Below are 19,647 nucleotides of genomic sequence, written 5' to 3'. Positions count from 1 at the left end.
GAAGTGCTAGTGTTTCCATCCAAAACGGGCTGCTATGCTATACAAGATTACATGAGCATATTAATTGGAAAGAGTTAAGGCATATACTGGAAGAGTAGGAAGTACAAATTTGAGAAGGCAAATCTTAAAGACAACAGCTAAGCAACATTTTTTCCCCAAATATTATTAGCTCACATCCTAGTCCCCAAGATTAAATAGCATCAATGCCTCAAAGAGACAACTGATCTAAGGAAAACTGATCAAGGGCTGCAAGATTGTTCTTTTTGAGCAGGACAGCTCCAGCACCCTAGTTAGGAGTAACAGACACATGCTTGAGATTTCTCATACACTCAAGAAATTTTTCTTTAATGAATAAAAAGTAAAGCATAATGTATGAGCTTTCACATCTTTGAGTTTAAGTTCAGAAATCTGCTTAACAATGCAGCCATGTTAACAGAATGAAGGGAAGAATGTTGCAAAAAAAGTAGGAAATCATACACCAGTGGCTTCCCAGTCTCAAAACTAACTTGATCTTTCCAGTTTCATTACATCAGCCATTGAACTCAAGCAGGACTTTTTTCAGGCAGCCAGAATAATAGGACCGAATGCTATCTGGCTGCACAAGTTGGCAATAAAATACAGCTACCCTAGATATTTAAATGCTTAAGAAACCTACAATATTTAAAGTATTTTTTTTCTCATTAGGCAGCTCTCCACTTGAGTCAACTAGAATGCTCAATGCACATCTTCCAGGTTTGACGTGGCATATGAAAGCTTTCTTGGAACGAAGATCGCGATCAGCACTACTACCAATTGATGGAGGAAACTGAAAGACCAATCACATTAACATTACTCATTGCTTATCACAGGATTATTTTTTACCTGTGTAAATAAATGAAATTACCATGACTTACTTATGTGACTCAACAGCTTGGGAACTCACTATGAAATTGCAATATGCAGAAACTTGTAATGAGTTAATCAGGGTGGGACAATTACACTCAATTTAACCTAAAGTGCTGAGTAACATAAATAAAGGACAGAATCTTGTTTATTAACATTTCACATATGTATTTTAGCTTTTTAATTTTTATTAAACAGGAGGGAAACAAAGTGATAAATACCAACTTAACAAAACAATCTTAAACCTTCTATTTAGGAATGCAACTGGCATACTTATGCAGGCCATCACCTCTTGCTGTGGTCTCTACAGAGCCACATCCTATCCCTTACGACCACTTCTTCTAACATCTCGCACCCAAATAAAAAACAACCTAAGTCACCATCCCTAGCTTTACTATTTGTGTCCATACACACAAATTGTCCAGCTGTATTGTCACACAAGCACAACAAACTTGAAGGAAAATAAAAACTTGGGAAGATAACATCACAGTTGACCGAATAACAGAATACATTAAACATTCTGGAAAGAAGACTCTACAAATCAAAGTGTATGAATCAATATCTTTTAATTTAAAATCAAGTCAGACTGAGTAACCAATTAACACGATTTATTCGGCATACCTTCTCCTGGACATTTTCATCATCATTTGCCAGGGCACAAGCATCACCTGAGGCATATTGCACTGCCGACAAAAGACTGTCTTTACAAAAGACATGCCAAATAGGAAGCCTATTTAAAAAAAAAAGAGAGAGTCAGAGTCTTGATTTAAAATGAATGATCTTTTAAAATTCCCTCAGCATTGTATCCCTCAAGGTTTTTTTCAGTTGTTCCCCTGAGGTGTCTAAAAATAAAAATACGCATGTACATTCATAGATACTCATTTATCAAAACTATGGGAGGACCTGACTTTAAGAAATTAGTAACAGAAAACAGGCTACAAATTTACTACTTCCAAAAGAGGAAAGTATCAGCAAAACGGTTACTGGTATGCTAGCATGTCATAAAGCAGAAACTGGCACAAATTAGTTAAGTTACTGTAAATTAGAAAGAATTTGAATCAACTATAGCCTTTGTCATACAGTAATGGGCTATCTTTAGCTATGATTATTACTAAGCAAAAAGTAAAGCCATAGATTAAAAAAACAAAGCTTTCTTTCTCTGTACAGATCATACCTGAGATAATTCTATTCAGTCAGCATCATCAAGCACATTTAAGAGAATTACAGAAAATAAGTATATTAAACAAAAGGCCCATACAAAACCAAATGAAAATGTAGAGACAAATGGCAAACCAGGTGCTGGCTTTAGCTACAACCTCCACAGAGATTTGTTTTGTACTTTCAGTTCTGAACAGTTTTGTTTCTCAGTAGAAATGGATTTATTTCTGCAGAAAAGAAGCCAACATCTATACAAACAATTGCACCAGATAAGCGTCTTTTGTTGCTTATCATGCATGGCCCTTTCCCATCCTAGATAACATCCTTACAGCAAACCATTAGGCTTCGGGGCCCAAAGGCCAGCAAAGGTCATCATGCAGACTTCAAATAAGGCCAGCAAAATGCTATGCAAATAAAGCTTTTAGTGGAGTTTCCAGCTATACTTGAGCAGGAGAGTCAACTGCTACTTTAAAGTCAAGCACTTTTCCAGGAAATACTGTTTACATGACAGCTCAGTGATCAGTAGAATCTGTGTGAATTCACCCTGCACCCTGAAAAAAAAAAAAAAAAGGGCTGCTGCCTCCTCCTCCTAAGACGAGACAGGTCTATAGCCGATCTTTAAGCATACAATAAATCTGGATACAGCAGCCCTCTGACATAATTTTTGGAAACTAAACCATAGCCTTAAGTCAGTCATAATAGTAAGAATATTAGTAGGTCAAGATTTGCTTACACAACTGGGATCAGCCTAGTGTTTAGAATTTTAATTACCACCTGTCTTAAAAACTTGAAGATCACTTTTATTGGAAAGTATACACAGCGTAGATTCTTCCACCGAGGAGGAACCATGCCACAATAGACCACAGTTGAGTACTAAATTTTAAAAACAGTTTCATGCATATACACACACACACATCCATACATACACACAGAGAGCAGTACTTCTCTAGGTTGCAGAAAAGCACAAAACTGGGCTTTTCGTGTAGCAACAAGCCTATTGCTCCTCTTCCACCCACAACAGCAACGAGCAATGAGCTAACGCAAGGCACTAGCCACTCTAAACGCAGGTCTCTTACCACCAGAAGAGCAAAAGATAGCAGACAAGGAACTTGTGGGATCCGACATACTATTCTGCAGACAGGCAAGTAAAGCATCCCAGGTCTCTCTCAGCCCCACTGCACCTCAGTAATCCCTCTTATCTTTGAGGTAACAGCTTTCCTCTAAACTAAATGGAAGCCCTCAAGTCAAGCAGAAGTTACTGCAGTTACTGGGAACTAAAGCACTGAATATAAGGGTATGAAAACAGTTATAACCACATATTGTAGCAGGTAAGAAGTCTCACAGCTCTGTTAAGTTGAAAAATGAGGTGTATGCATTCTCAAACATCTTAAATTCCTATCCCATCATGTAACTACTTGTTTGCATTAAGTTTTTCACCAAACCTGTCTTATCCTAAGCACACAACATACATTTAAGGGACTGAATGAAATGTTACCAGACTTTATGGCCTTACTTCCTAGCTCTCACTTGGGAAAAAAAATAGTTATGCAAATACTTTAAGTAATTTATTTTTCTGAAAAGTGGTTTCAAATCATTTAACAAAGAAATTCTCTCATGATCTTAATTCCAGTACCTCTGGTCTCTCCCGTCAAGCAACAATGACTCCTTGGTTTTTCATAAAAATACAATAGAAAGATCAGAAGTTATACAGAACATACTATAGCTCATTCCATTCTTCATTATACATGCACACAAATATGTTAATTCCTATTTTGCTTACACTAAGGGGGAGACCTTCGTAGAAAATGAAGAGTAGCATTGGCTGTGAATCAGCATTTCAAAACACAAGGTATATTTTCACAACTGCATTAGGATCTACTTTAGCACTTGCAGTCATGAAAAGCACTCAGCACAAAAGGCACACATTTCTTGCCTTGATACTATTGATACTTTTAACACAACAAATCATGCTTTATTAGAGCATGAATGCTGCTTTTAGAAGAATGCAGTTTGATAGCTCATAGGTTTAAGCTATTCTGATATAACCTGTCTCCAATATCCAATTTGCTTATTTTCAGAAATTCTTCTCAGTCTAGTCCCCAGCCTCAAACATGATGCCTCAGGTCTCCCAAGAGCCCTCTAAGCAAGGGAGGGGACGGAATTCCTTTTGTATATGTTTGTATGCATGCACCCACAGGAAAATCTGAGCCCTGCTGCAACAGAGGATGTAGCAGGCAGGCTATATCATTCAGCTGCTGGCATCAAGCTCCAACAGAGCATTAAGAACACAAATCCACAGAACACAAGGCCACCTGAGACCAGTCATTCTGTGAGAACTCAAATCAATCACCTTCTCAGGATCACCATTACTCTTTTTTTTCTTTTGCCTTTCAGCATTCTGTGTATTCATTCAACAGGCTTCTTCACCTACAGGCTGATGATATAGCTTGTAATAAAAAAAAATGCCAAATGGCACAGCATCTGTGTTAAGCATTTCTTTATACGCAGAAAGACAACAAACATGAAAACTTAGGTGTTCTTTTACTGAGAGAGAGAAGTCCCCTTCAGTTCAGTAAACTCACACAGTACGTCCAGTGAAAGCACAGCAGCTTCTGCATCTGTGTATGTTAATACATCCTTCCCCTCTTCATTACAAAAAAAAGCAGTATTTTAATGCTGACTTGGAGGCAAGCAGATCTAATGCCCAAATAGCAGTGGAGATTAGTCACCAAACATACTGTCTCAGGTACAAAGTATATCTTCAAATGATGTAACAGTGTAGAAATATTCCAAGAGCTTGTTCCAAACACAAAACCAACAGTCAGTAACTTACGTGGATACAGAAGTTTTCATAGTTCCATTTTTGCTAAGTATGACTCAAAATAGCAGATGCTGTTAAATCTCAAGGAACAAAGAAATCTAAGCACGAGTCTTTTAGTAGCATCATTAATGCAATTTAGAAGCTATTGTCTCTAATATGCCATGAATTTTTCAGCTTGATATGAACAAACCCAAAAGCAAAAGCTGCCAGCCCAGACACAGAAGTGGGGTGGGAATCTTCACTCTTCACAGGGCAGGCACACACTGTGGCTCTCTACTGAAGCAGAAAGTCAGCTCACCCCTGTCTGAATGGTACAGTACATTTATTGCTACACAATTAGCTATGGTTGACCGATGGCTGTCAGGCCTTTGAAAAGGAATGCACTGAAATTCAGAAGCGCATGTGGTTTTGAAATTGCAGTGTAGGCTTCATGCGAAAGACCGACCAGTTCTAATTTTTCTCAAACTCTAAGTCATTGTGAAGGAGGCTGCAGAATACCATTAGAGACAGTGAAGCTACTGATAGCTGTTTTGACAAGGATAAAAATCAGTAAGAAAAATTAATCATACAAGTTACAGTTGACAAAAAAAAATCCAATTAGCAAAATCTGAAGGTAAGAGTAGTTTTTCCACAGTTTGATCTTCCCACAGAAAAACAGTTGAAGTTTTCCTTTCTAAAGACTTCGTACAAAAACACTGACACTCACACAAGATTCAGTTCAAGAACATCTGCCCTCTAAATGATTCAAGAGTTTTGGGGTTTTTTTTTAAATTCTCCCCAAACAAGAGCTATTTCTGGACACCCGAGAGTGAAGCAGTTCAAAACAGTTTACAGTTGACACCTGTGAGACAGAGTAATCTTAAGCAAAAGGAAAATAAAAGGAAGCTATCACCAGTGTACCAATTAGCAAGCCCTCCTTGAATGCACAGGGAACAGCCTCTCCAGGACGATCACTGACATTTTCTGCCCCTGTCACAGGGTTGTATTACGAACAGGTGCTGATGCACCAGGCCTAACAGCTAAGAGAGAATGAAGATATCATCACCCCTGCTGTGTGACACTTCTCTACTGAAAACATTCACAAGATTGGTCCAGAATAGGCCTGTGCAAGAGAAGGCAAGTGGGTTTTGGACCTAAGGGACAGGGAGGCAGCAGAGCAGGCCTATGAATAGGGGTTGGCTGAAGCTTACCACCTTGATTACATAATAACTTATTTTGGATTAATCAGTTAAAAAACAATGAGAGAAGTAGTGAAAGGGTAAGGAAGGCAGGAAAACATCTTTTGCTTTGGACAAATCCTACAGGTCTGTGGCTGCTATCACCAGCCTAACCATCAAAGAGAAAGAAGGCTCTGAAAGAGCAAGGAGCTCAGCAGATCCACAACCAGACTCAAGTCAGCAGTAACCTGCCTTCCAGTCACAGGTAATGCAGAAAAACCTTCACCCTCCCCTCAGCAACTTACTGGAATCTATCTTTCTCTCAAACCAGTTCAACAAGAGGGACTTGCAGTTAAAACGGTCCACAGAACAAAGTAAAACCCTCAGAAAATTGAGAACCAGGCTTTTAGGACAGCAACACTATTCCAACCACATAGAGGAAGAAAGCTATTTGGAAGGACCAACTGCTTTAGCACAACCTCCCCATATACAACACTCACTCCTGCATGTGAAGTGGAAATAAGTGTTGATAAATGCCATGAAGAACCATTAATCTTCCTTCATGCTGGTTTAAAAAACAAACTCCCACAAAACAAAAACCACACCATTCTTTTAAAAGCCATTTATTACTACAAAAGAGCAGCATGCATTACTAAGCTAATTTTAAAAGTTATGATGGATCTTTAAGGAATAAAAAAGCTGAAGACTAAGATCTACAGACCCAGATTAAGCAAGGATGCTGCCAGCAAGGCACTGATACCATCTTATTTCCTACCACTATCCACTAACTTGATTCATGTGCTTTAAAAAAAAAAAAAACCTGAAATTGGAGCTCTTTTGCAAATCCTTTACCAATCCATTGTATTTTGCAATTAATTTAGGTTTTTAACATCTCACCCACTCTTCGCAAAGAATGAATTTTCCAAACTGTCTAACTGGAATGCAACACACACACAAAAAAAAAAAGACAATTACTTCACTTATACAGAGTCCAACACAAAGATACCTCTGACAATACTGAATTTCATAGCTTCAGACAGCGAGATCGCAACCATCAGTTTAAAATACAGTTTTCAGCATTTTAAATGCATTAGCATGCAAAGACTGCAAAACAGGATTACAGTTGTACCATATACTTATACTTATAAGCTTTAACTGATTTACTGCCTGAAAGGGTAAATCCAGCATCCCACCTTCAACTACACATTTCTCTGCTCTCCTTGCTCTGATCTTGAGATTGTAAACACACATCAGTGACTTCTGAAGGGGGAAAAGAAAGTTAGCTTTGAGCAACTATATACTCAGAAAAATCGAAGATGGAAAGAGAAGATACCATTTATCCATGACTGTCCACTGTTGTCCTAAGTTAAACAATGGAAATCCCAGCTAAGCACTAACAGAGGAAAGTCTCTTCATTCCTTTATTACAGTTCTACCAATATTTCTCTTATCCTTTCCTAGAAAAGGCTGCTGAGCCAACAGCCACCTTCACAGCACTATAATTGTATATTGTTTTGATACAGTGCCCATAATAGACAACTGCATCATTAGATGCATGCTACAAAGTAGTACTGACACACATATCTCTTACTCCTTTCTTGAAAGAAGTATCCAGGTACCCTGTTTTGGGCACTTTAATCAGGATAGAAGTAATTAACCCTAGCCCTCAAAAAGTGCCCACCTGGAACAGGCAGTACCTCATGATTCTTGGTAACAGACTTCTGTAATACTGCACTGAAGATCGTAGCTTAAGAGAACCTCCCTGCATTGTCGAACTCTAGTTATTCTCTTTAATGCAAGAGTTTGGGGAAAAGAACACATTCTGGAAAAACACAATAAAACCTGATGCTGACCACAAAGACTACAAGCAAACAGTGGAACAGCCATGAACTGATTAAACTTTAAGGCCTTTAGAGCCTGTAATAACACCTAACTTACACATCTTTGAAGATTTCCCTTATCGCTTCAATTCATAACCTTGTCTACACAGGCAGGATACTGCAACAGCAGGCTCAGAATCATCATCAGCTGCTCTGCACCAACTCCCCATGCTTAAAACTCACTCTAAGTGCAACAGGGCTTAACATAGTGCCAAAGAGTGGAATTTTAGCATAAATTCAGCAACATGAATTTTCATAGAATCATAGAACGGTTAGGATTGGAAGGGACCTTCAAAGTCCATCCAGTCCAACATCCCTGCAAGAAGCAGGGACATCCCCAACCAGATCAGGTTGCTCAGAGCCTCATCCAGCCTGGCCTTGAACGTTTCCACGGGTGGGGAATCCACCACCTCTCTGGGCAACCTTGGCCAGTGCTCTACAACCCTCACTGCAAAAAAAAATTTATTCCTAATATCTAATCTAAATCTACCTCCCTCTATTTTGAAACCATTACCCCTAGCCCTGTCACAACAGGCCCTACTGAACAGTCTCTCCTCATCTTTCCTGTAGCCCCCTTTAGGTGATGGAAGGCTGCTATCAGGTCTCCCCAGAGCCCTCTCTTCTCCAGGCTGAACATCCCCAACTCTCTCAGCCTGTCCTCACAGGAGAGGTGCTCCAGCCCTCTGATAATCTTCGTGGCCTCCTCTGGACCCTCTCCAACTGGTCCATGTCCTTCTTACGTTGGGGGCTCCAGAGCTGGACGCAGTACTGCAGGTGGGGTCTCACCAGGGCAGAGTAGAGGGGGAGAATCACCTCCCTTGACCTGGATCATTGTAAAGCTGCATTGTAAGAATTTTGTCCTGCATCATTGTAAAGCTGCTGTCACCTAACTACTTGACATTTTATAATGTGTTTTTAATAGACTTCTTAATTGCCATTCCAAAATTAATCTAAGCCAAGAAGATTCCTGTGAACACCTAAGCTAATTTTTAACTGTTTGAATCTTGTACTGATATTTCAATCCAGTTTAAGTCATTTGCACCAGTATTTTCGCTCACCTGAGCAAAAACTCTTCATGCTAGCATTGGGATCAGTCTGTCTGTTACAGCAGCTCACTATTTTCACCAAGAATTACAAGAAAGTTTTTTAGACTTGCAGCCCTGTGTTACCCTGTTCTCAGCCAAAAGTTTTCGCGCTCAGAAATAACACCCTCTCCAGGCAGAGGGCTGCTAGCACCTGCAAGTGTTAACTTTAAAAGACGATGTAAATCCTGTCCTTGAAAGAAGCACAGGCTCTACCAAAAGCTAGATTAGTAATGAAAACTAAAGACAAGAAAAGCAAAAAAGCCACAAAGTATTCTGTAAAATACTCAGTGATAAGAACATGAAAGTGAAAAAGAACTAATAGTAAGTCAAAGATATATCAGAAAACATTGAAATTAAGTGCTGAAGTAGGCACATTTCACTACAACAGGCAGGGTCTTATACATCAACACTGCAACCTCATGAAGGCGTACACGCCACTGCAGTACACCACTTGCACAACAAACAGATTTGAAGCTTTTAGGACAAATCTTCTAGAAGATACTGCATGAAAGCACTTCACTGATTTTAAAATAATTTTAGAAGGTAATTATTCAACAACTGATTGAGCCAAGCACTTGTTTTGCATAAGAGACCAGAGCCCCAGCTTGCACACAGCACCTTCCTCTTGAGCAGGCACTAAACCAAGCATATTCAAATTTGATTTTTAGGAGTTCGAGTTCCAAAGCAGATTTTGTCCCAAACTTAACTACAGAGCAAACACACTTCCAAACAAGATACTCCTTGTCTAGGAATATACTCTTCATTTTGAAATCCGATGCCCGGAACAAAAGTTTTGTTTATATGAACAGTGCCCAAATCACTTCACTTCTTCCCGCCATAAAATGCACACACACAATGCTTATTTTACTGTCAGCCTTCTGAAGAGATTTATGTAACTACACAAGAGGAGAATCACTATGTAAAATTCTGAGCCCCATTACAAGCCAGTTACACTAGCAGTTCTATCCAGATCATTAGGGCAGTCTCCTGTAAACATTACAGTCTGCTGAATCGAGGCTTTCTATGATAAGAAGTGTACGACACTGGAACACAAGCCTGCCACTCAACACCTTTCTGTTACTAACAGATGCAAGGCTCAACATTTAAGCCAAAAATCAGTAATAAGACAAATAAATATTCAATTCGCAAAATCTCCACTTCTGTGATCTCTAGTCTGGCTAGCACAGCTTTTGCCTGTGCAGGACAGGAGTGGCAAAACAAACACCAGTGATGTTATCACACTGCCAACGTAGCACTGGTTTTTCAGCACTCCTCTTGCATTACAGAAGCTTTAAACAAGCACACCTTCAAAAACGTAGAAGACTAATGCAAACCAAAACTAGAAATATTTTTCTCTCATTAAAGTTCATACAAATCTTCACATTAGTAGGGAAGAATACAAAGCAATATAAAAATCTACCCCCTTCCAATGTACTTGTATCTAGGCTTTATTCCTGGCTATACCACTGACCCAATCTGACCTTTACAATTTCCAGGGAATACGCACATTACGGATTTCAGTCAGAGCTACTAGACATGGAGTTTCCCAGAAACAGCACATCTCCCTGCTCAGCCACTTCAATACAAGCCTTACTTTATTGATGCAGCATACTCACAGTGTAACTACAGCTAAAGAATCCTGATGTGCACATGCACTTAATCTTCATCATCCTTTTCCTCATAGTTGTAAAACCAAGGATGATAAGAGCTCATAAAAGCTAAGTAGATCAGGATGTGCAAAGCACTTTCTGGGATAGAATGAATCATAGAAAGACAAATTAGTGTTAGCATGATTTCTGTATTAAACTCATAGTTAACACTTTGAAACTGCAGCTTATGGCAGGCAAAAACTGATGTCAGAATAATTTATGCAGGTTGCTCTCCAAACAACTGTCACAGCTAGTCTCAGTTCAGATAGTTCTAATATCCCTATAAGCTTCTAAACCTACTCCACTTATTCAGCTCTGTATATTGTCAAGCTATGAAGCACTACAAGTTTTTAAACTTTTTTATATTATAATCATCCACACAAAGGGATTAACTAAAACAAAAAAGCCCACTTTGTAAATTCAGGACAACAGGAGTCATTTGTCAAAGCTCCAGTCTGCACAGACGCGTGTTATTTTTAGAGCACTACATTCCTAAGCATTACCTCTATCAAAAATATTTCTCTAAAACCATGCAGCCATCCCACTCTTTTGAACTATTTGGAACAACCTCACTGCCACAGGTTTGTCAGAGCGCTGCGTTTGTTCCATGCACAGTTTGCTTCAGAAAGCCTCAAGTATCAACTACTCTCCGACCCTGCACTCCCAAAGAGCACCACACTGCCTTTATGAAGGGGCAGCAGCTAACAAATCCCTCAACTCAGGCTTCTGGAGTCTTTGTACACTGTCACATCTTTAACTTACGGGATGAGATCTTTTTAAACAGCTTCCAGTTAGAAAACTGTCACATCAATTTTTTTTTCCCTCCATTTCATTTTTACCATTTGATACTCCCCCATTGGACCAACTTCTTTAGGCAAGCTTTAAAATGCATGATGGGAGATTAAAAAATAAAACCCTGATTTAAGTTGAGTTTCATCAAAGAACAAAGCAACCATCTATCTATTTCTGGAATGAAGTCCAGGTCTGAACTAAACTAAAAAAAAAGAGATAGAGTCCAAGTAGCCCCAGAAGTGCTATTTTAACAATTCTGGTTTGTCTTGTGTTTTTTCCCCTGCTTCTTTGTTTTTAATCTGATCATCTGTTGACCACCGCTTTCATCTGTAAGAAAAGAGCTTCTCTCCTATTAGTATTAAATCCTTTGAAGATTACATTTCAAGACAACTAAATTTAAAAAGTCAACATTTGTCACACATGCCAACATTTATAACACAAAACCTTCCATTTACTATCCAAAGTTTCTTAACTGCTTATGTGAACAAAGTTGAGGATTTTCTTTTTAGGAAAAACATATGTCACACCTTATCAGGTTGCACAGTCCAGCAACAAGGCAGGAATTAACAGATTTCAAGACATTCCAAACTTGACATGGCTACTGAAATTAAAGCAAGCTGCAATGTCATCCTGCGAACAAGATTTTAAACTCTCTAACGTGAATTTACATTTGGACAACAGAGACTAGAGAACTAGAGTTATACCCCTCCAAACACCTAAATTAATCTACTGGCTCTTCAATCAAAAGCAGCCGGAGTGAACAGGGTGAACACACAGTCTGAACTTTTTACGTAGACAGCAAAAGGTTTGGGATACTCTAGTGCAAGCTCTGGGATCAGTTAAGACACTGCTTGAAAGAGTAATCTCTTAAAATGTAAGAAATAAAACTCTACTCAATTTTTCTCCTAACCATACCCAAGACAAACGCAGAAGTTGTCTGAGCCTTACAGAACAAACACATTACTTCAACAAGCTGGTTGAACATGATATGCCTTTATCAATATGCAATAGATGCTTGAACTTTTTCTTAAAGTGAACGGTTCCCTTAAAAGAGCAAACTAAGAACATACGACCATCCGTGTATCATTAAACTGAGAACACCTTTGTTAACTAACTACCTCGAGGCACAAACAGGTTACCAGCATTCAAGACACTATAAAAAATAAAAACTGTCTTCCTAATAAGAATCCTACCAAACAGAACCTTCTATGAGAAAAAACTTCACTGTCCAACAAGTAGAAGAAAACCTGTCTGCAGACAGTTACATTAGGTCCGCAGCTCAGTTAACCTACATGGCTAGGAGCTTTTTCTTTTAAAATTTTGCGAAATGTAAACACAGCAACAGAGTCTTCAAGCACTTTCTAGACTCACCACATAGTCTCCTAAAAACAAAAATGTGATGACGTGAATCAAATTTGCTCCAGGATTGTCTGAACCCAGTAATGCAAGAGTCAGAGTCAGACTTGCAACTGATTCTGCACAGAGATGTCTGGGCTGCCCCTTCTTCATCCAACTAGAACCAACTCTGAGACAACCCAGAACTTCAAGACTATTTCTTTTTTTTTTTTTTTAATAGACTGTTCAATAAATTTAGAGCAACTGCGTTAACATAATACACCAGATACACGATTAGCCTCTAACAACTCCTGCTGTTCACTTTCCAGTATTTGCAATTTGCTGCTGAAATCGGCTAGTACTTCTCAAACAGTGAGTCATGGAGTTCAAAGGGGCCGAAGTTTAAGAAGCCTAGAACTTATCACACAGAAATATATTTTCCTAATATTTGTTTTCTAATAAACGTCATGTTTTAAGGAAGTTTGAAAACAAAGTAAACAGAAGATGCTGGAACAAGGTCCAGCTAAGGTAATCACTATGAAAAACACTCTCAAAGACATAACCAACACAATGAAAGGGCTCACTAGTTTTAATTTAACACAACTTCAGCCAGTCACAGAAAACTGGTCTCAAGAAGAAGGCACAGTTATCTTCCAGAACACAGCCAGGGTTCAGCCTGAAATTGGAAAAGTAAGCAAGCCTTCCAGTTAAAAGCACAGAGTAACAGCAGAATACGTACAGAAATGAGCAGCGTAACTCTGAACCCCAGACACTGGAGGACTAATTCCACATCTGACACCGCTTGTTTTCACGATGGCAGCAAATGACAATTACTCACAGCAGCAGGAATTACCCTCCCAGAAGCTGTCACCTGCCTGTTCCCTAACGTAGCACAGTAACATCCCTTGATTTTCCCCAAGGGAAGCACCTTCCCTTCCCCAACGGCACCTCCTTCCCCTCCACCTCCCACTCCCCCCGGCCCCGACCAGGGCGCTCTCCCCAGCCGGGGCAGCAGCAGCGGCCCGGAGTCCCGAGGAGGGCGGCAGCGGCCGGGCTGGGGGCAGGACACCCCCCACCCCGCGGAGGCCTCGGAGGAGCCTCCCCGCCCCCAGGTCGGCCGGGACTCACCAGAGCAGGGCGCAGAGGAAGAGGCAGGAGCCCAGGGCCAGGAGCCGGCGGGGCGGCTCCCTCATCGTCTCCCCCGTCTACCTGCCGCGGCCGGGAAGGGGGGGCGGCGCATCCTTCCCCGGCAGAGGGGCAGCGGGAGAAGGACGGGAGGCGGCGGGGGCCCCGCTGAGGAGGGAGCGACCGTTGGCCGCGGGCCCCTCCCCCCCGCGCGGGCGGCTGCGACGCAAAGGCGGCACGCGGCTGCGGCGCGAGCGCGGCCGTTACAGCCCGCCGGACCGGGCCCCTCCTCCCTCCCCGCCCCCTTTATCGCTTCACGCGCTGAGCTGGAAGGATACGCGTCACACTCCGCGACGTTCCGCCACGCCCCCTCGCGCCGACGCCACCAATGACCTGCGTCCCTGGGACTGGCCCCGCCCCCAATTCCTCTTGCCGGCACAGATTGGCTTCTCACCTCCGACGCAGCGGCGAATCAAGAAAGCAGACTTCTCTTTCCCCTCCCCTCCCAGGACCCCTCAGAGCTGTCCTCTTGAAACAAGCCGTTAAAGGGAAATCGCCGTGGTAATAAATGACGGCTGACAGCAAACCTTGGGGCCGCGGGGCGAGGGAGGAACGTCATTTCCTCCGGTGCGAGGGACACTATTAAGGAACGGCGCTCTGACAGGACAGTTTTTTTATTTTCTTTATCAGGCTTCTCCGCCGGCTGCCCCTGAGCACCGAGCGCTGATTGGTGTCGGCTGAAGTCCTCAGCGGAAAAAGCGTCTCGGAGTGGGCGGGGCGGACGCTATTTCCCAGGGGCGGGGCGGGCCGCGCGAGGGCTGCTGGGAGCTGTAGTTTTGGGGGCGCGCGCCAGTCCCGCCGGCCATTTTGCAGGCGGCTTGAGGGGGCCGGTGAGGGGCGGTCGGGTTCAGGCTTCACCCGCTGGCAGCCTGGGTCGCGTTTATAGCCGCAGGTGGTGTCAGAGACGCGTTTAAGCTATTTCTGTGCATATTTACACATTGTAGGAGAAAAAACCAAGCCAGGGTTTGCCAGGCAGCCGGCTGGGTGCTTCCTGAGGCCCGCGCTGCCTGGGACCTGGCAGCCTGGCCAAGCCGTGCTGGCCCAGCGTCTCTCCCCAGCCCTACAGCTGCCTGCACACACCTTCCCGGTGTTTCTCCCGGCACTGCCGTCGCTCTGGGGCAGGGGGAGTGCTGCTGGGAGATGCTGGGGGGAAGGGGCCAGGCAGCTGTAAGCGTGACGTCAGCATCTGTGGGCGCTCGCTCCCCATGTGGGATGGAAGAGAGGTGCCTTCCCTGGTACTGGCACGTTTGGGTTAGAGATTGAAAAACACAACCGTTATTATCCAAACAATAGGGATTTTTAGGCAGACCTAAATCTGTCCATCTAAAGCATGGCCTTTTAAGGTGGGCTGTACACTGAGCTACAGTAGCCAAGAAGACCATCCTTGCAGCTTACTCTTCCCCAAAAGAACAGGATTGGGGTTCCCGCTGCCGCCGCGTGATCGAAACAGCAGTGCACACCGTTCTCACAGCCCGCAGGCTGTACGACAGCCCTGGCACGCACGGGTGGATTAGTCACGAGCACGCCACGTTGGAAACGTGCACACATCTGGACTCTGAACAAGGAAGGACGGATTTGCCCAGTGGGAGGATGGGAGGGTGTGAATCACGGCAGTCCTTGCGGGAGCAGGGCCCTCCCAGCCACAGCTGCTGTTTTCACCAAAGGAACTCTGACCTCCCCCCCATGAACCCTTATAGACATCCAGGGGTGCTCCCAAACAGGAGGGGGTGCCTGTAGAGCTCAGCTTGGTGCTGCCAAGCTGCAGGATGGCATGACGGGAGTCAGCCAGCTGCGGGTAAATGTTCCCAGCCAGCACTGGAAACCTCTGGAGAGTCTTTGTGTCTGTTCTTTTCCTGATGTTTTTCACCCTGTAATTTTGTCCTTTCGTTAACACTTGGCATCCCTTGCCCTTCTGAGAGCGCTGCGTGCCACTCACAGCAGACAGGCCTGCATGCCAACACAGGGAAGAGGGAGAAGCTCCAGCTTTGTGCCCCATCTCCACACAGGGTGGGGTTTAAACTCCCTGTGGCCAGCAAACCACGGGCTGCTCCACAACAGAAACAGCCTGACCTGCAGTGCCCAAGGAGGGGGTGACAGGGGGATCCCGGGCGGATCCCTGCCGTGTCTCTTTGGAAAACGAGGGGAACACAGCACAGGGGGCAGTGAAGCAGCCCTCGCTGCCCCACACCTTGCAACTTAGCCAGAAACCTGGCTTGGAGCTGCTGGGTGAGGCTGTGGCTCGTTAGGTTCAACAGGAGGAAATTCCTGTGCGTGTCACTGGTAGGTTTTGGAAGGAGCCCGTGGGATTTAATGTGAGCAGAGAAAATGGGCTCTCTAAACCACAGTGCGGATTATACTGAGAGGAAAGTGGCCAGGAGGGTGGCTCTGACAGCAAGCGGCTTTGCGTTCTGTCCCCATTGCGAGCGCCCGCCGCAGAGCCCGCTGGCGGCTCTCCCAGCGGGTCAGCGGTGAGCCCGGCTGCCCCAGTTCCGCTCAACTCCCTGGTCAGATCCTGTCGTCCCAGGAGCGGGGATGACACAGGAGCAGCCCAACCGGTTATAGGAGTGAGACAAGTCCTGAAAAACACCGAGAAGCTGCTTCGTGGCACCAGCGGGGCGTGAGCCAGCACCTTTGCTGTGAGGGTTGCTGCAGCAAGCTTCCTTTTGCAGCACCAGAGCTAAGACGTGGCACAGCGGCCACGTGGATCACGGCTGTGTGGCGTCTGCCTGTCCTTGGGAGGGTTATGAGCGGAGACATGGTGTGGGGGGCCCAGCCGTGCCGCCGAGGACCCAGAGCAGGGCCATGCCTGGAGCAGCGCGGGTGCAGAAAGCCTCTGTGCCCAGGGGTGCACCTCTGCGCCAGCCCCGGGGAGCTGCCTGGGCGGTGGGAAATTCCCCAGAGCCACGGGAGCGACAGCACACGTCCCACCCACAGCTGTTTTAACCATGTCAGGGAGTGCCCAAAACCTTCCCCCCCTCCCCACCCCAGGTGCTGCAGAGAGGCAGGGCAATGCGAGCTTCGGCTGCAGCTGCCCCCTGCCAGGACGTGACACCCAGGGAGGCACGTAGGATTCGTCTCCTTCATGGATGCTACACAAGTTGGCACCTTCCCTTTGAGTGAGAGCCGTGCGTCGGCACAGGGAGATGCCGGGAGAGGCGTAGACCTGCACACCCAGCATCCTGCCTCTCACTGGAGGATCCACCCGTGGCCACCTCACCCAGGAGGCAGAGAGCAGTTCCCCATCCCACCAGCACGTTCTCAGCCACAAACTCTGCGCGTTGGGGAAGGCCAGGACCAGAGCAGTAGAGAAATCCACTCACAAAGCACTGGAGATTTAAACAACTGCGTAGCTGTTTGCTAGCAGGGCTGGTAAACGTTTATTAACCTGTAGCTGAGTATTTCCAGGCAGAGCACTTGCCTCGGCGCTGGCAGGGGATGCTTTGCTCAGGGCCACGCCACAGCTTACAGCTGGGACTGCCTCCATCATCGGCCTCCGTCCTGCTCCCGGGACAGTAATTCCTCCAGCCTCCTCGCCAAGAGGAGGGGAAAAGGCTGTGCAGCCACACTTGCTGAGTCCATGCGGCTGCTGTCAAATGGCACAGCTCCCACATGCTACGGTCCTGTTACCAGCTGGGCATTAACCACATACAGCTTAAACCAAACACAGCTAAAGAGCTGTCACAGAGGCCGGATTATTTCAGGGGAACCACTACGGTGACGGGGCAGGATCCCAGAGAAGCCGCCCCTTCCAGTCAGTCCCCACCGGGTGCAAGCATCCAGCTAAGGAGCCTGGTGTCAGCAGCCAGACGGACGTCTCGAGTCATCCCCTCTGACATACCTGCAGACCAGTGCTTGCTAAGCTTGTTTCTCAACCACCGATAAGATAAGCAGTGTAATGGTAAAAAAAAAAAAATTACAGATCACCCAATCTCCCAGCTAGAACCCGTAATTAACCCAAATCCCAACGTACGGTAGGGTACCTGGGAGCAAATATTTGCATGGGATTCTCAAAAAGCGCCGCACGTTTGCGGCAGGATTTTGCCTTTCTCTTGGCTGGTTTTCTCTTGGCCAAATCCTGGGATGAAGGGAGCTGGCGCAGTTCCCACGGAGGGCGAGCCCTGCTGTGGGGCTGAATTCAAGCCGCCGCGTCACCCGATGGCACACGTACCCGCGTCCCCTGGGCAGGGAGGCCTCTGTGTCTGCAGTGTCAATGCAGAGGCGCCGAAGACTGCGAGCACGCAAAGCACAACAGGTCACGTCGCCAGCAGTACGAGCATCACTCTGCCGACCGGGAATAAAAGCCAGGTCGTGGTGCTCGGCGCGCGGGGGCAGGCAGAGCTGGAGGTGGCCACCCAAGGGGCACCTTGGTGCGGTGTTTCTGAGTGGGAGGAAAGAAAAGGCGCCGCTGTTTTACCTGCAAACCCTGTGCAGCGAGGGGGCAATGCGTCCATCGTGCTCTAACACTCAAATGGAGCTCAGGGTGTTGTACGGGCTGTAGAGTATCTCCCAGACATTTGGGCACTGAGGCCGGGGAGCAGTGTTTGACTTCTGGAGAAACATCTGATCCCGAGTTACACGCTGGGCCTTCATGTTTCAGTGCTTTCTAGCATTTGGTTCCTGCAGATGCTAAGCCTTCTCTCCCATTCATCCCTATCTGCTCTTTACAAAGGCGTCTTGTTCTCCAGAGTGTTTTGTTTTTTTTTTTCCTTCGCGTGTGATTTAATTTGCACAAACTCCTTCCTTTTCTGACTATTGATCTTGGCTCCTTACTGGTTAAAATAAAGTAAATCTTTTGTAAGCAGGTTCTGACAATGCAACTGTTGTTCCTTCCAGACACAATTTCCTGTTTAATTTCCTGACCGTTTCTTATTTAGTAAAGGAAAAGCTGTAAATTGCACGATTGCTTCAGAGAGCTTCCTCTGACTTTAGATGAACCGTTAACCCCTTGCAGGAGAGAATCCAGCAAACCTGTGTAAAACGTTTACAAAATCCTGAATTTCTCTTCTTTCTTTTGCAGCTCACACCGAGGGGTGGGCAAGCTGTGCAAAAAAAAAAAAAGGGTTTTCCTTGCAAAACCGAACAGGAGCAACTCTGCCTCTAGCCGAGGTGGTAATTGCTCTTTCATCACTCTGTGAAGTCTCTCTGAGATACGGGTTTTTTGGGGAGGGTTGCTGCAGGGTTTCACCCCTGAGCAGAGGCAACAGGGGCCATCGGTGGAGTTTGTGCTGGTGATTCTGCTCCTGTCACACTTCTGCCAGGCTGGGGCTGCTGCACTGCCCATGTGTCCCAAATGCAGGTCCTGGAACACACAGACGCCAGTTCCTGCTCCGCACCCCTCCTTTCCATGATTTAAAACCCAGGGAACGCTATGCCGGGCTGCTGGGCTGTGACCGCGGTCACAGCGACCGGCTGATCAAACTGCAGATACCGGCGGGCCGGGTCACCGAAACGCTTGCTCTGCACAGCGCCTCGTTAGGGTTGCTCAACGCGGGCCTGCACGGCTGGGCGCAGGCCGGCGCGGCGGTGCGCGACGGCGCTGAGGAGCGGCCAGCAGCTCTCCTCTTGGCGGGCAGGGACGATGGCACACAGTGACACCTGGCAGGAGCTGCGTGACCTGGTGCAGCAGAGCGACTGCTCTGATCTCCAGCCAGCCGGCCCTAATCCCACCTGAAAGAGCCTTGAAATCTGGCATGTGTAGATGGTG

The 19,647-nt window shown here is 45.3% G+C and overlaps 1 protein-coding gene across 6 annotated transcripts in view; it reads right to left on the bottom strand.

Annotated features, from left to right (window-relative positions):
* The window catches only part of SUCO (SUN domain containing ossification factor), a 43,582-nt gene extending 29,557 nt beyond the window's left edge, over window positions 1-14,025 (bottom strand). For 5 of the 6 annotated variants that reach the window (XM_086753087.1, XM_086753091.1, XM_086753088.1 and 2 more), the window contains exons 1-3: window positions 13,887-14,025; window positions 1,504-1,612; window positions 656-805 (exon numbers count right to left, since the gene is read on the bottom strand). In XM_086753087.1, coding sequence (XP_086609213.1) covers window positions 656-805; window positions 1,504-1,612; window positions 13,887-13,951 — 324 coding nt within the window. In that variant the 5' untranslated portion in view covers window positions 13,952-14,025. The remainder of the gene's footprint in view (window positions 1-655; window positions 806-1,503; window positions 1,613-13,886) is intronic. The other variant, XM_086753092.1, reaches the window with a different exon arrangement.
* Between the last annotated feature and the right edge of the window lie 5,622 nt (window positions 14,026-19,647).

The sequence above is a fragment of the Chlamydotis macqueenii genome, chromosome 8 (genome assembly GCF_036417535.1).
Source record: "Chlamydotis macqueenii isolate bChlMac1 chromosome 8, bChlMac1.mat, whole genome shotgun sequence".
NCBI lineage: Eukaryota > Metazoa > Chordata > Aves > Otidiformes > Otididae > Chlamydotis > Chlamydotis macqueenii.
The sequence above is the reverse complement of the archived record's forward strand: the minus strand, read 5'-3'. Positions and strand labels throughout refer to the sequence as shown.